The sequence below is a fragment of the Suricata suricatta genome, chromosome 5, assembly GCF_006229205.1.
Source record: "Suricata suricatta isolate VVHF042 chromosome 5, meerkat_22Aug2017_6uvM2_HiC, whole genome shotgun sequence".
In the NCBI taxonomy this organism is placed as follows: Eukaryota; Metazoa; Chordata; class Mammalia; order Carnivora; family Herpestidae; genus Suricata; species Suricata suricatta.
In genome coordinates this window covers 80,460,349-80,472,532 of record NC_043704.1, presented here as the reverse complement: position 1 = coordinate 80,472,532, position 12,184 = coordinate 80,460,349, and the positions used below count along the sequence as shown (strand labels likewise).

Sequence of the window (12,184 nt, the reverse complement as noted above, 5' to 3'; positions counted from 1 at the left end):
CTTCAGTTTACACATGAAGAAGCTGAAATTCAGAAAAATTAAGTAACTTGCCTAAGAGGGTTTGGCTCAAAGTCTATATTACTGTCCCTTAAGCACTATTTACTATTACTTCTCAAACACTTGCTAACACAAGGAAAATTGTAATTAGTGCTGTAGCAATAATATGAAGCTCTAGGAAGCACAGAGCAGAGAAGTAGAATGAGCAGGAAAAAAGTAAAATTAGGATAACAGTAAGTTTGTGTGGGGACCAGGGATGTCCCATACAGAAGGCAGCATTTGAGGTGTGGTATAAAGAATGAGTGAGGTTTTGAAAGGCAGACATGAAGTGAAAAGGGTATTTGAAGAAGGGACAGGGTGAACAAAGATGCAGAAATGGGCATCATAAGACATGTAGGAAAAGTCAGAACCAGAGAGTAGTTTGGGGCCAGATTTGTGGGAGTTTTGAGTGCCAAGCTAATGACATTGATTTGAAATTGTTGAAGATTTTCTGAATAGTGAAGTGATATAACCAAGTCTCTTGTTTTCTGAAGACCACTCTGGCAACAGAATGGAAGAGAGCTTAGAATTAAGCCAGAGCTCAGTTAACATTACACATAAATTATATTCAAATCATCCTATGGGCAGCTTAACTATTTAGAAAAGACTACAATTTAGAATCTATTTTAATGGGAGATTTTCAGGTCAACTAGAGTGGCCAAGTCTGGGTTGCATTTAAAAGCGCAAATTGGGAAGCCCTAGTGTGGCTGCTGCAATAGTATAGAGCCAGCATTTTGATAGAGAATGAGGGGAATGTTTTCACTTGCATTTATACTCTTGCTATTCTTGTCACATTTTGAAGATTCCACAGTTCATCCTAGCAGAAATCCTTTGGTTCTAAAGTGCTATGGATCTACTTACAAAATTCTGATTTATATTTAAATGAATGCTATACACACATACATGTATATATACATATATTTTCATCATATGTTCACATTCGAATAAACAGGTTTTAAAAAAGAAAAATAGAGATGGCATTTACTTTTAAATCTCTGATTAATAGCCTAAAATTAAGTAGAAAAAAAAATATAAGAGATTACTGGTTCTTAGATTTCCATGAGGGGTGTTCTTCATCACACCTTAACTTCAATTTTTTCATGGGCATTAATGAGTTCAGAGTGTCAACACCTGTCCTTTTTTAAAAAGGGAGACAACCTAATTCTCAAAGTTGAGACCCATTACTTTCTCCTGAGATGTCTTTCGATATGTTATTAGTCTTATTCTCCATGGGTTTCTGGGCTGGGTTTCTACCTGCCTGAGGACTATATGGCTCCTGCTCCATTCTGTTTCATCTTAAGACAGCTAAGAACAATGAGGGACCTCTTCAGAGACTTCCTTGATCTTAGTTTAGGCGCCATCTGTGGGTCTAACTGCACAACCTCAGTAAAAAGCTCCCTGTCAAAGCCTGTATGGTAGGAAGCACTACCACCTGACTCAGAGAAGGTCTAGTTCTATTCCTAAGTGTTTATAATAGGGCCATGTCCACAATTCTTTGCAAGAACTCCTATTTTGTTGAGTGCTTAGCACATGCTAGGCACTGTTGTAGTCATCTTATATGTTTTATTTAAATCTATATGACTATCCTCTAACATAGTAATGGTCCTCATTTTAGGCAAGAAAAAACTGAGGCTTAAAAAATTTAAATGATTCTTTCAAGGGCACACAGCTAGTGACTGTGATTTTTAGCATATCTGGTAATGTGACACAGCTATTAGATTCACTGGCTACCTGAACACTGGTAAATCAGAAGATAAGACCCTCCCTCTATGACAGTGCCCAGCAAACCTGACTACATGTTACAATCACCTGAGAGCCCTATATACATTGAAACCCAGGTTTTATCTCAGACCAATTAAATCAGTGTATCTTGGGAAACTGAGGAATCAATATATTTTAAAGCTTCCTGGGATTCAAATATACAGTGAAGGTTACGAATTACTGTTCCATTAATGTAATTTTATTGTTAGAAATGAAGATTACCTTAAGAAGCAGCTAAACTCATTGGATAATTATTGCAAAAGGAAGAAAAAGTGTATTACTCTGATAAGTCGGAAATCACCATGCTTGACAGACACTCTCCATTGTTTAAATGGACAACACTAAAGAAATTTACCCAACAGGTCAACTTCTTCAGCTTCGTGGCAAGGTAGGAATACATTTTACATTAACCCACACTGGTGGAGCCATCAGCATGCAGTTTTACCCCAAATCAGGGGTTAAGAAGGGTCTTTTCTGCGATCAAGGCCACTAGTAGTAACAACTACCCTAAGAAGTTTCAATCCAAAATTGTCTCTTCATGCTTTATGTGCCAGGAATTCTGGGACGATAACCAAACACTTGTTCCTAGTGTTTGAGCACATTTGAAGCCTTTTTAAGGAGAAAATTTGGCCCAACTCATAGGCACCTTCACTGCCACATTTGTGTGGGAGAGGGATGCCCTCCAACTGAACAAGCAGACAAATTAGAAACTTCAGTGTTTACAGCAGAATGTCAGCTGTGCTGCCTGAACCAGAACCCAAAGTTTATGGACCATCTTCTCTTTAAGAACACGGAGTATTTGAGAACTAGTCAGACCATTACACTTTGAAATAACTATGAATCAACATTTTCAACTGTGAATCTGTAAACCCATAGATGAGAGTGAAATTCTAAGGTGCATAATAGCTTTCCATTCTCAAAGTTCCCTAAGAGCATCTCAAACTGAACATGCATAGGAACTGCCTGGGGATCAGCTTTAAATGCTGATTCTGATTCAGTAGGTCTGAGCCAAGGCCAAAAATTATTCATTTCAAATAATACCCTAGGTGACACTAATTATGCAGATGCATGGATCTCACTTTTGATGAGCAGGCCTTAAGCAAATTTCTCGTATATTTGTGGCTGACTAGTAAGGTTTGCCTGTCACAACACAGACAAAAACATGATGCTGAGCCCAGAAGAATATATTCCATAGATTCAGAAGACGAAACATGACTCAACCCAGGGAAGGAAAGACACAGGGAGGGGAAAAGGGAAAGTTGGCAAATGAAAAGGGGAAAAAAAAGCCCTTGACTTTCCTTCTTTCAAAGAAGGTGGGGATGTATGAATAAGTTTTCTAAGTATTTCAAGGAGTCAAGAACACAGTGAGATGAATAAAAGCAAGAGTGGAGTTTCCCAAGGGTTCTGGAAAGACAGAGGATGATTTCAGAACAGAGATGTCAGATCCAGGAGCACTGCATCAAAAGGCCCACTTTTTCAGCCAAAAGGAATCAGACCCCAAAGTAGAATGTGAGTAGCCTGCATAAGAAGCCCAGCTGCTAAAGCATTGACATAATCTCCCAGCTACACTTCTCCTGTGCACTGTCTTTGCCCAGCATATAGCCCACTGCCTGGCAGAAAATCAGTGTTCACTAAAGATTCATGGGATAAAGGGGGACTAGGAAAGGGATTAGGGGCATTGTGCTTGTCCCATACATCCCATATTTCCAGGAGAATATGGAGAAAAGCTAGACCAGTGGTTATCAGCCTTGGCTGCATGGTGGAATCACGTGGGGTAGCTTTAAATACAACTGATGCCCGGATCCTGGGGTGGGGTTATGTGTGGACAGGGCATTGGAAGAGTTCAATGTCTCCCAAATATTTCCAGCGTGCAATCCAGGCTGAGGACCCCTGAAGCCTACCAAGACAACTACTGAGGGGAACCAGTGGAAGTGATAACTCTGCTACAGTGCTACATAGAGAATAAGAGGAAAAGACTTTACATAGAAGCAGAGGGAATTTGGGCTGATATAAGAAAACCAGCTTTAGGATACTGAGATTTTCTGACTCATCGTAAATGATCTGAATGACTGGTATGGCTTAGTTATATAAGTGAAATTGGTATCGCTAACAAAACTTTCCATCTTTTCTCCAAGTAATTTGGCCTCATCAGTCATAGCCCAAATGAAGATTGAGGAATGGATCAGACAAGCTGTACCTTCTCAACTAAAGGTACTAAAAGTGTGGTCCCTGGACCAGCAGCAACAGCATCACCTGGAAACTTGTCAGAAACCCAGCATGTCTGAACTATCCTAGATCTACTGAGTCAGAACTGGCATTTTAACAAGATCTACAGGAGATTCAGGTGCATATTTGAATCTGAGAGCCATTGTTCCACATTAGCCTCTCCCTATCCATAATTCTGTGACTGCTTGTGGGTAGAGTCTCAGTCATCATGATGAAAAGAAGGCCAGAAATGCTGCAAGAGATGTGGGTGAGAAATAGCTGTGGTTTTCCTTCCAAGATGGAAGCAATGAGACATGACCCTCTACAGGCCCAGGACTCCATGAACATTTGATTAACTCTCACTCCTGTAGCCCATATAAATAATAAGGTGTCAATGAAGCTTACTTAGAGCCTCACATTGTTCTATAAACCAGCCCTAAAACATTTTCTCTGACTCCCATATTAACACTGACTGGTTTGAATTTTGAGCTATAATTTACCTACATCTTAATGTCAGAAACTTTGAATTGCTCTGATTCTAATAAAATATATTTCTGAAGAGCACAATTCACTGATTCATTCTCTTTAAATACACCTTTTTTCTTTAAATGTACTATAAAATTTTGCTCTATTATAGTTTGACATATATATATGTATGTCAAATTTTATATATATAGTTTGACATACATATAAATATATGTGTCAAATTTTAAAATTTCCCCCAGGTATAAAAAGTCTACAAAATTTAGCAATCACAGGCTGATGTCTAAAATGTTTGGTATGATTTCTTGAAGAATTAAAAGTTAAAATTGACGCTGTCTCATTTTTTTCCCTTTCTCAAAAAGCTAATAGTTTCTGTCCTTGGCAAATCATGGAAAAATAATTGCCTCTCTTCAAATATCAGGATTAAAAGGACAATAAGCCCATTATTATCTCTATTTGAAGTTGTTAGGGAAGGGTCAGTAGGAGGCCTCCCAACATGCTCATGCCTTACTAGAAACTATGAGTCTATTTATACATCCTAAATTCACAGTGGTTTGATTAAATAAAATAACGTCTCAAAAGAAATCTCTGCAACCCCTGAAAACCGTACTTCTGGGAAGTACTGAACAATATGGGAACACCCATGGCATACTGTGTGCTAGCTAGTGTCCAATGATCTCCCTGCTCCCGTGGGCGCCACTCACCCATGAGGCGTGCAGTCCATCCCCTGGCCCCATTGTGTCTGGGCCAGGCCTGGGACCACTCTGACCAATGGAAATGTGGAAACAGTTCTGTTCCAGGACCTCAGAGTCCAGGTGTTAATAAGACCCGCTTTTATGCTCTTGGAGTCCTGGGCCACATGTAAGAAGTCCAGGCCAGCCTGCTGGAAAGAGAGGCCACATGGAGAGGTCCTGGGAGAGGACAAAGCACTTGGAGAAAGAAATCCCATGGAGGAACACTGAGGTAACAGCATGGGAGTGAATAAGCCCTGCTGGATCATGTGAGGCATCCCCTCGAAGCCCCAAACATCAGGGAGCAGAGACTAGCTACTCCAGCCGTGCCCTCTCCAGATTCCTGAGCCACAGGATCATGGGAAAAAACAAAATGGCTGTTTCAACCCACCAAGTTTTGAAGTCGTTTTGATGAAGCAGTAGATAACTGAATTAGATAATTGCTAGGGTGAAGAGAACAGCATATGAAATAGGCTAGCATGTCTGTTTCACACACACACACAAGTAATAGTTATCACTGGGAGACAGAATCACGGGTAGCTTTAAATTTCCTCCTTCTGTTTTTCATTTTTATACTTGTTTTTATTTTGTAACACAAATATTCTTAACATCACATTATCGTTTTTTACAAGCATTTTACACTACTGACTCACATTAATCTTACTATATATATGTATCACCTATGTATATGCCTGTGCACATGTAAAATGAATATATACATCTCCAAGGGCAGTTGTAACCTGGCTTCATCCCCAGAGGAAGGCCACTAGAGAAGGCACAGGGTTTATGTTACATAAACAGAATACACCAAGAGCCTCTTCTCCTGAGATTCGTGGCCTCTCCTACCTGGCCATCCCACTGGGGAAAGTTCTCAATTCTCAGGCTATGCACTTCAGATATTCCACTAGTGCAAAGCTCCTGTTTATGTAGTTATGGAAGAGCAGTTGCTATGGCGATGTGATCTGACTGAACACCAGCATGTATCTAAAATTGGTAGAAGTGCCTTTTTCAGGGTTTCCTTTGAGGATTAATCATTTTCCAAGAACTGTGGCTTTTTTCCCTCTCCTGTTAGAACAACAGTGCCAGAGCACCTTGTCCAGTCCAGGCACAGGACAGAATGAGGAAGGGTCAGAGAAGGACAAAATGATGATTGGGGAAAAAAAGACCCAAGCCACAAAGGAGCCCCCTTCTACTGAACACTCTGGTTCCTCTTCACCCTCTGCCTCTCCTATGCTCTGCCACATGTGGACCCCTCTGTTCCTCAGCTCCCTCCACTCACTACTTTTTTACCTGATCATCTTTCCAGTTTTTCTGTCTTCTTCCGACTCCTTTCCCTCCTCTGACCCCTGGTTGTAGGCAGACCCATAGCTGTTTCCCACCTTCTCACCTCTCTCCTCATGCCCTTGCTCTCTGAAGTGCCTTCACTCCTGTTGCTGTCCTTTCCTTGCTGCCTCTGCACGATGACTCCAAGCCAGAGCTGTAGCCCAGCCCTCCTTCCCACTCGCTTCCTGCCACCCCCCCTCCTGGGCCCACAGGACACTGTTCTTGGAAAGCAGTGCCCTCCTCGATGGGGTCTTATTTATCATTCCAGTTCTTGCCCCAAATCCCCTCTCACCACCACCACCATCATGTGATCTAGGTTCCCGTATGTAACCTGCTTGCAGTTCTCTGAAGGTCCCACGATGACTTTCTCTCCTCCCTGTCTTCCCAAGCTACTACCCCTGCCCTCCCCTCCTTCCTCCTGCTAGTGTTTCTGGGGTCAGGAAACAACCCCTGCATCAGGAAGCCTCCCACCAGGCTAGGCTAGGTCTCCTCCTCCATGCTCCCCACTCCTTAGCACCTGTCATACTGAACATCATTGCTCCAGGCCTACCTATCTTTCCCTCCTAGGCTGGGAGCTCTTTGAGGGCTGGGATTGTGTCTCACTCACTGCTGGTTCCCTGCAGCCTGGCATGTATGAATGCAAAAGTGGATGTGTCATCACATCCCCAAATCACACTCCCAAACTGTCCCCACTAGCTTTGAATATGAATGCTGGTATTTTCCACAGATTCACAGTCTTCAGGGTTATCTTTGCTGGGTTCCTTTCATTCTGTAAATTTTGGTGATACCTTCCACCACAGTTTTCTATGGATCAGCGTTTATTCATTGCCACATTCACCATCCTAGCTTCACTCCTCAGTTCAGACGAGATTTCCTCCAGAGGACTCTCCTCTACCCCCTGAGCTGGCAGATTCTATATTCAAGCCACCCCTCACACAGCCGCCAGATTCATGCTCTAAATGTTGCCACCTTGGTTCAAAACCTACACTTTGACCCAAGGCCTCCTGCTATCCCCATCCCTCCTATGGCCTCCTCCCCACCCTTCTCTCCTTCTCTCCATGTGGCCCAGAAGTTCTCCTTACCACCCATACATGCCTTCTCTCTTTGTGCCTCTCCCCCGCTGTTTCCACTGTTTCTACGCCCTCCCCCACCATCTACTACTCAATTTTAAAACTTATGTTCTCCACAGATTCCACTCAGCTAAATCCTCTGTTGTGAGTTAAATGGTATCCCCTCCCTCCCAAATTCATATGTTGAAGTCTTGAACCCCAGCACCTCAAAATGCCACCTTATTTGGAAGTAGGGTTATTACAGATGTAGTTAGTTAAGATGAAGTCATACTGGAATGGGGCAGGTCCAATCCAAGATGACTGTGCCCATCAAAAAAAAAATTTTTGGATATGGAGATGCATGCACAAGGAGAATATCAATGAGAGACAGCAAGAAGACAGCCTTCTGCAAGCCAAGGAAAGAAGCCTAGAACACATTCTTCCCTCACAGCCCTCAGGAGGAATCACCCTTGCTGATAGCTTGATAATGCACTTGTAGCCTCCAGAACCGTTAGACACGTTCTGTTGTCCTAAGTGGTACTTTGTCACAGTAGCCTAGCAAAGTAATACACTCCCCCATACCAGTTTCCCCTAGCTTTAAATTCCCTTCTCATTTATACACTCCGTTCAGCCAGCTCTCCACCAGAGGCATGTGCCTGCTGCCCTAAACCTGCTTTCTGTCTGTGATATGAGCACATTTCTGATTCTCTAACAAGATTCTGATTCCTCAAAAGCAAGCCTTTCCTTTTCATCCCTGACAGGGCTGGTACTTCGCTGACCTACAGACCATGCTGAATTAAATGGAATTTACTCTGGAAGGGGATGCCTTGCCCCTTGTCAATACATTACAGAGTTTCTCTAAATCCATCAAGATCAGAGAAGAGGCCAGAAACTCCAGGGAGCCTGGAGGTAGACTGACCAGCAGTCCCAATGGGCCCTGGTTGACCGTGGAGACCACTGAGAGTCATGGGTGTTAGGCCTCAGGGAACAACAGGGAGAGATCATCTAGTCCAACCCTCTCATTTTGCAGAAGAGGATACAGGCTCTGGGGGTCAAGGGCTGTCACATCCCAGAGCTGGCACTTGAGCACTTTTAGACTCCCAGACCAGTGCTGTGGGCAAGGACTGCTTGCCCTGTGGGAGGGTGGGAAGGCTGCCAGAAGGGCATACAAGGACGACCCGGGAAAGCTCTGCAGGGCAGGTCAACCTGCCATTGGCCTAGTGATTTACAAAAGTACCAAGTACAATAATTAATGCGGAGGGAGAGGTGATTAGGATAAAGGGGCAGGGCAGGCAGCAGGGCTGAGAGTTCGGCAAAGCAAAGGGCTCTGTAAAAAACGGGTGGGCTGCACAACCACCATGGTGGCCATGTGTGTACAGAGCACAGTGGTCAGATGGTGCTCCAGCCTCGGCAAACGCCTGTCATGTCAGGATTAGGAGTGGCCTTCGGAGGGCACAGCCCACATGTGAGCATGAGCCTCACCACCACTGTATCTTGATGCATTGCATTTGTTCCTGGGTGTGACTAATGGGAAACCAAGAACCCCAACTGCAAGGCTTATTCAGAACAAAGTCAAGAAAGAGACATCAGAATTCTCCATCTTACTGAAAAAAGGCATTGGGTCCAAACTCAAGAGTACATTAAAGCCAATGATCGAGTAACACTGTAACCATACAGCCTGTAGCCTTTCAAAAATTATGCTATAAACAGGTTTTAATCACTTGAGAAAATACAGTATTATATTAGGCAGAAAATGCAGGCTAAAAAAAAGGTACTGTATACCCAGGAACTCAACAATGTAAAGCAATATGCACAGGAGGGAAGTGTTCCAAAATGTTCATAGAGTTTGGCTGTGTTTTTTAACCTATTCTTTATTTTTTCCCCTGTATATTCCAAATTTCTACACGTTTATCATTTATAGAGTATAAAGATAATTGTTTTTATGTTTAAAGACACCAATTCTGTGTTTATAAGGAAATATAATATGTCCGGCCCACCCTAATTCTCTGTGGCTTAGCAAGGATTACACCACTCTGCTCTCCAGAAATGGTCTCCCCAACCCAAGAGGAAATTCTGTCCCAGGTGGGTCAATCCATTTACTCACATTCTGAATATTTCTGGAGTTGGTCAAATTCTTCTGGTGTAAGGGAGATCCACCGTTCTTCACTCATCTTTAACCTGGGGGTGAGTGCTTGAGGCCAGGGATTGAGTTTTGTTCACCAGGGTGAAGCTGAGGCCCAGCCCAGGGCCTGGCTCTCTGAAGGTACGCGGCGGACAGGTCTTTCAGGACACACGGAGGATCCACGGGTCTACGGCAGGAGTGGGCACGTTTGAGCAGATGCGAGAACTGTGCTACTCTTCCAATGGCATGCTTCTATCTGAAATCAGGGTATTCAGAAATCCTTGCTCCTCCTGGGCAGAAGTAGAAAAGACATTGTGAATGGGAGTGAATACATAAGTCATCCTATCCCCAAATGTTCTCTGGGGAAAGACCTATAGGAGGCAGTGGTTCCCACAGCGGGGTGGGGAGGGGATGTCTCCTCAGGCAAGTCTGAAGAGGGTGTACAGACCAGACCAGCACACCTCCAATTGGGTGGCCTGTCTGAATAGGTAGCCATACTCATCAACTCAGGAAATTTTAAATGTCTCTCAAGAGAGGCCATAGTAGGACCACTTGAGGGCATCCTCAAGGCATGAGAACGCCTCAGGCTGTCGATGCCTCATGAGCCAGTAGGGACAGTACATACATGCCATGATTTGAAAGGTAAGTGGTCTTTTCACCATTACTGTGGACGTCCAAATAGCCCCACGGCTAGCTAACATCCTAGTGACTGAAGTGGTTTTCTTTCCTCTCAGAACCATACAAAAGCAACTAGAGGGAAGACTTGCCACTGGCCTGAGTGCAGGGGAGACTGAGGGAGGGAAAAGGGATGGATTCAGACAGACACTTACCATCTTTTCCTTTGAGACCTTCCTAACATGGTGGCTCTGGCGGTCATACCACCAGCCACTAAGTCAGTTCAGTGGGTTGTGAAATTAATGTGGTGGGCCGAGGCCAGTATTTAAAAACAAAAATAGAGTAGGGTAGAGTGGAATGGCATGAAATGGAATTGAAAATAGGAGGATCTCCTTTCAGTTATATATACGTGTATATTGACCAGAATGTAAAATGTATTTCTTATTCTGGATTGAGGTTTAACAAAATGTTAGAAAGCTACCAACCTAATAGGAGGAGAAATACAGACTGATGCCACCAAAGAAGTTTTAATAAAACTGGATCCCTAGTGAAGGGTCGGACATTGAGGCAAGTCTGGGAGGCTGGAGCATATGAGGGATGGTGGAGGGTCTGGATGAGGTGACCCAGCGAGGAGGTGGGTTTGTGTGGCTCTCTGGGAAGCATATGGACTTGGTTGGTGTGGACCTGGAGGGCTGGCCAGGAACTAAGGAAAGACACTGAAAGGAGATTCTGGCTCTGGAAAGACAACCCTCCACCAATCAGAGCTCTCCACCAGTAGGTGGGCATGCATGACAAGGGAGAGAGATGCCTGCATCCCCAGGAACATCCAAGTTCTAGTTTCTCTCCTTAAAATGTCCAATTCTCTCCTTAATTCACTGCCCAACTGGATTCTGCTCCTTGGCACCTACCAAGGGGTCCCTAGTAACGTAATTGTTAAATACAGCACGCATTTTTCAGGGCTTCCTTACTTCATCTGCTTCTCTTTGCAGCCTTTGCCATGGCAGGAAACAGCCCCCTGGAAACAATCTTATCTTTCTGAGTCTTCCTCCTCAGTCTCCTTCCACTTCTCTTGCCATTCCAAACACTGGCATTTCCAAAATCCCAACCTCAGCCCTCTCCTTGCTCTGTACCCCTTCCATGAGGGACCCACTGCTGCAGCTTCAGTGACCACAGGCATGCTGCTCCAGCCCTGCACTCTCTCCTCAATCCGGATCTGAATATCCATCTGTCCACTGTGACTCCCTTGTGTATCCCAAACCCCCCCCCCCAAATCATCAGTTTCCCATGCCCTCAACCTGCCCTTCCTCTACATTCTGGTCATGCCCTGAGAGGAGTCGGCACACAGGCCAGAAGCCTGAGATTCAGCCTAAGCTTCTTCCCCACCCACTCCGGCCACATCCAAACTCAGGCGCAACGCTCAAGTGTGACTGTCCATTGTGTGTCCCCTCCCCTCAGTCACACCAGCTTCATTAACTCAGACCCTCATCTTCTCTCTACCAGGTCTCTACCAACAGCCTCTCGATGGACACCCTGATTTGGCTTTTACTCTCCTGCCCTTGGTATGCTCTAAATTGTCACCCAGATCACGTCTTTCCTGGTAATAAAATTCTTCGGTGGTTTTCTATTGCCTATAGAATAAGACATAATCTTCTTTTTATGATACACAAAGCTTTTTATGATCTGCCCTCTGATTATCAATTCAGTCCAAAAGTGAGAGGTGACCTTTAGAAATGTTTTCCATCACACCGGGGAATTCAATGTTACAAATGGCGTTACTACTGCTGTGCTGTCATTTAGTGGACACTTACTCTACATTATATGCTTTACATATATTTGCCCATTTAATCCTCCTAATGACC

General features: G+C 43.9%; 1 protein-coding gene across 3 annotated transcripts in view; it reads right to left on the bottom strand.

Annotated features, from left to right (window-relative positions):
* The window catches only part of DGKG (diacylglycerol kinase gamma), a 210,241-nt gene that overhangs the window by 158,049 nt on the left and 40,008 nt on the right, over nucleotides 1-12,184 (bottom strand). For all 3 annotated transcript variants that reach the window (XM_029939689.1, XM_029939690.1, XM_029939692.1), the window contains exon 2: nucleotides 9,693-10,000. In XM_029939689.1, the coding sequence (XP_029795549.1) occupies nucleotides 9,693-9,759 (67 nt within the window). In that variant the 5' untranslated portion in view covers nucleotides 9,760-10,000. The remainder of the gene's footprint in view (nucleotides 1-9,692; nucleotides 10,001-12,184) is intronic.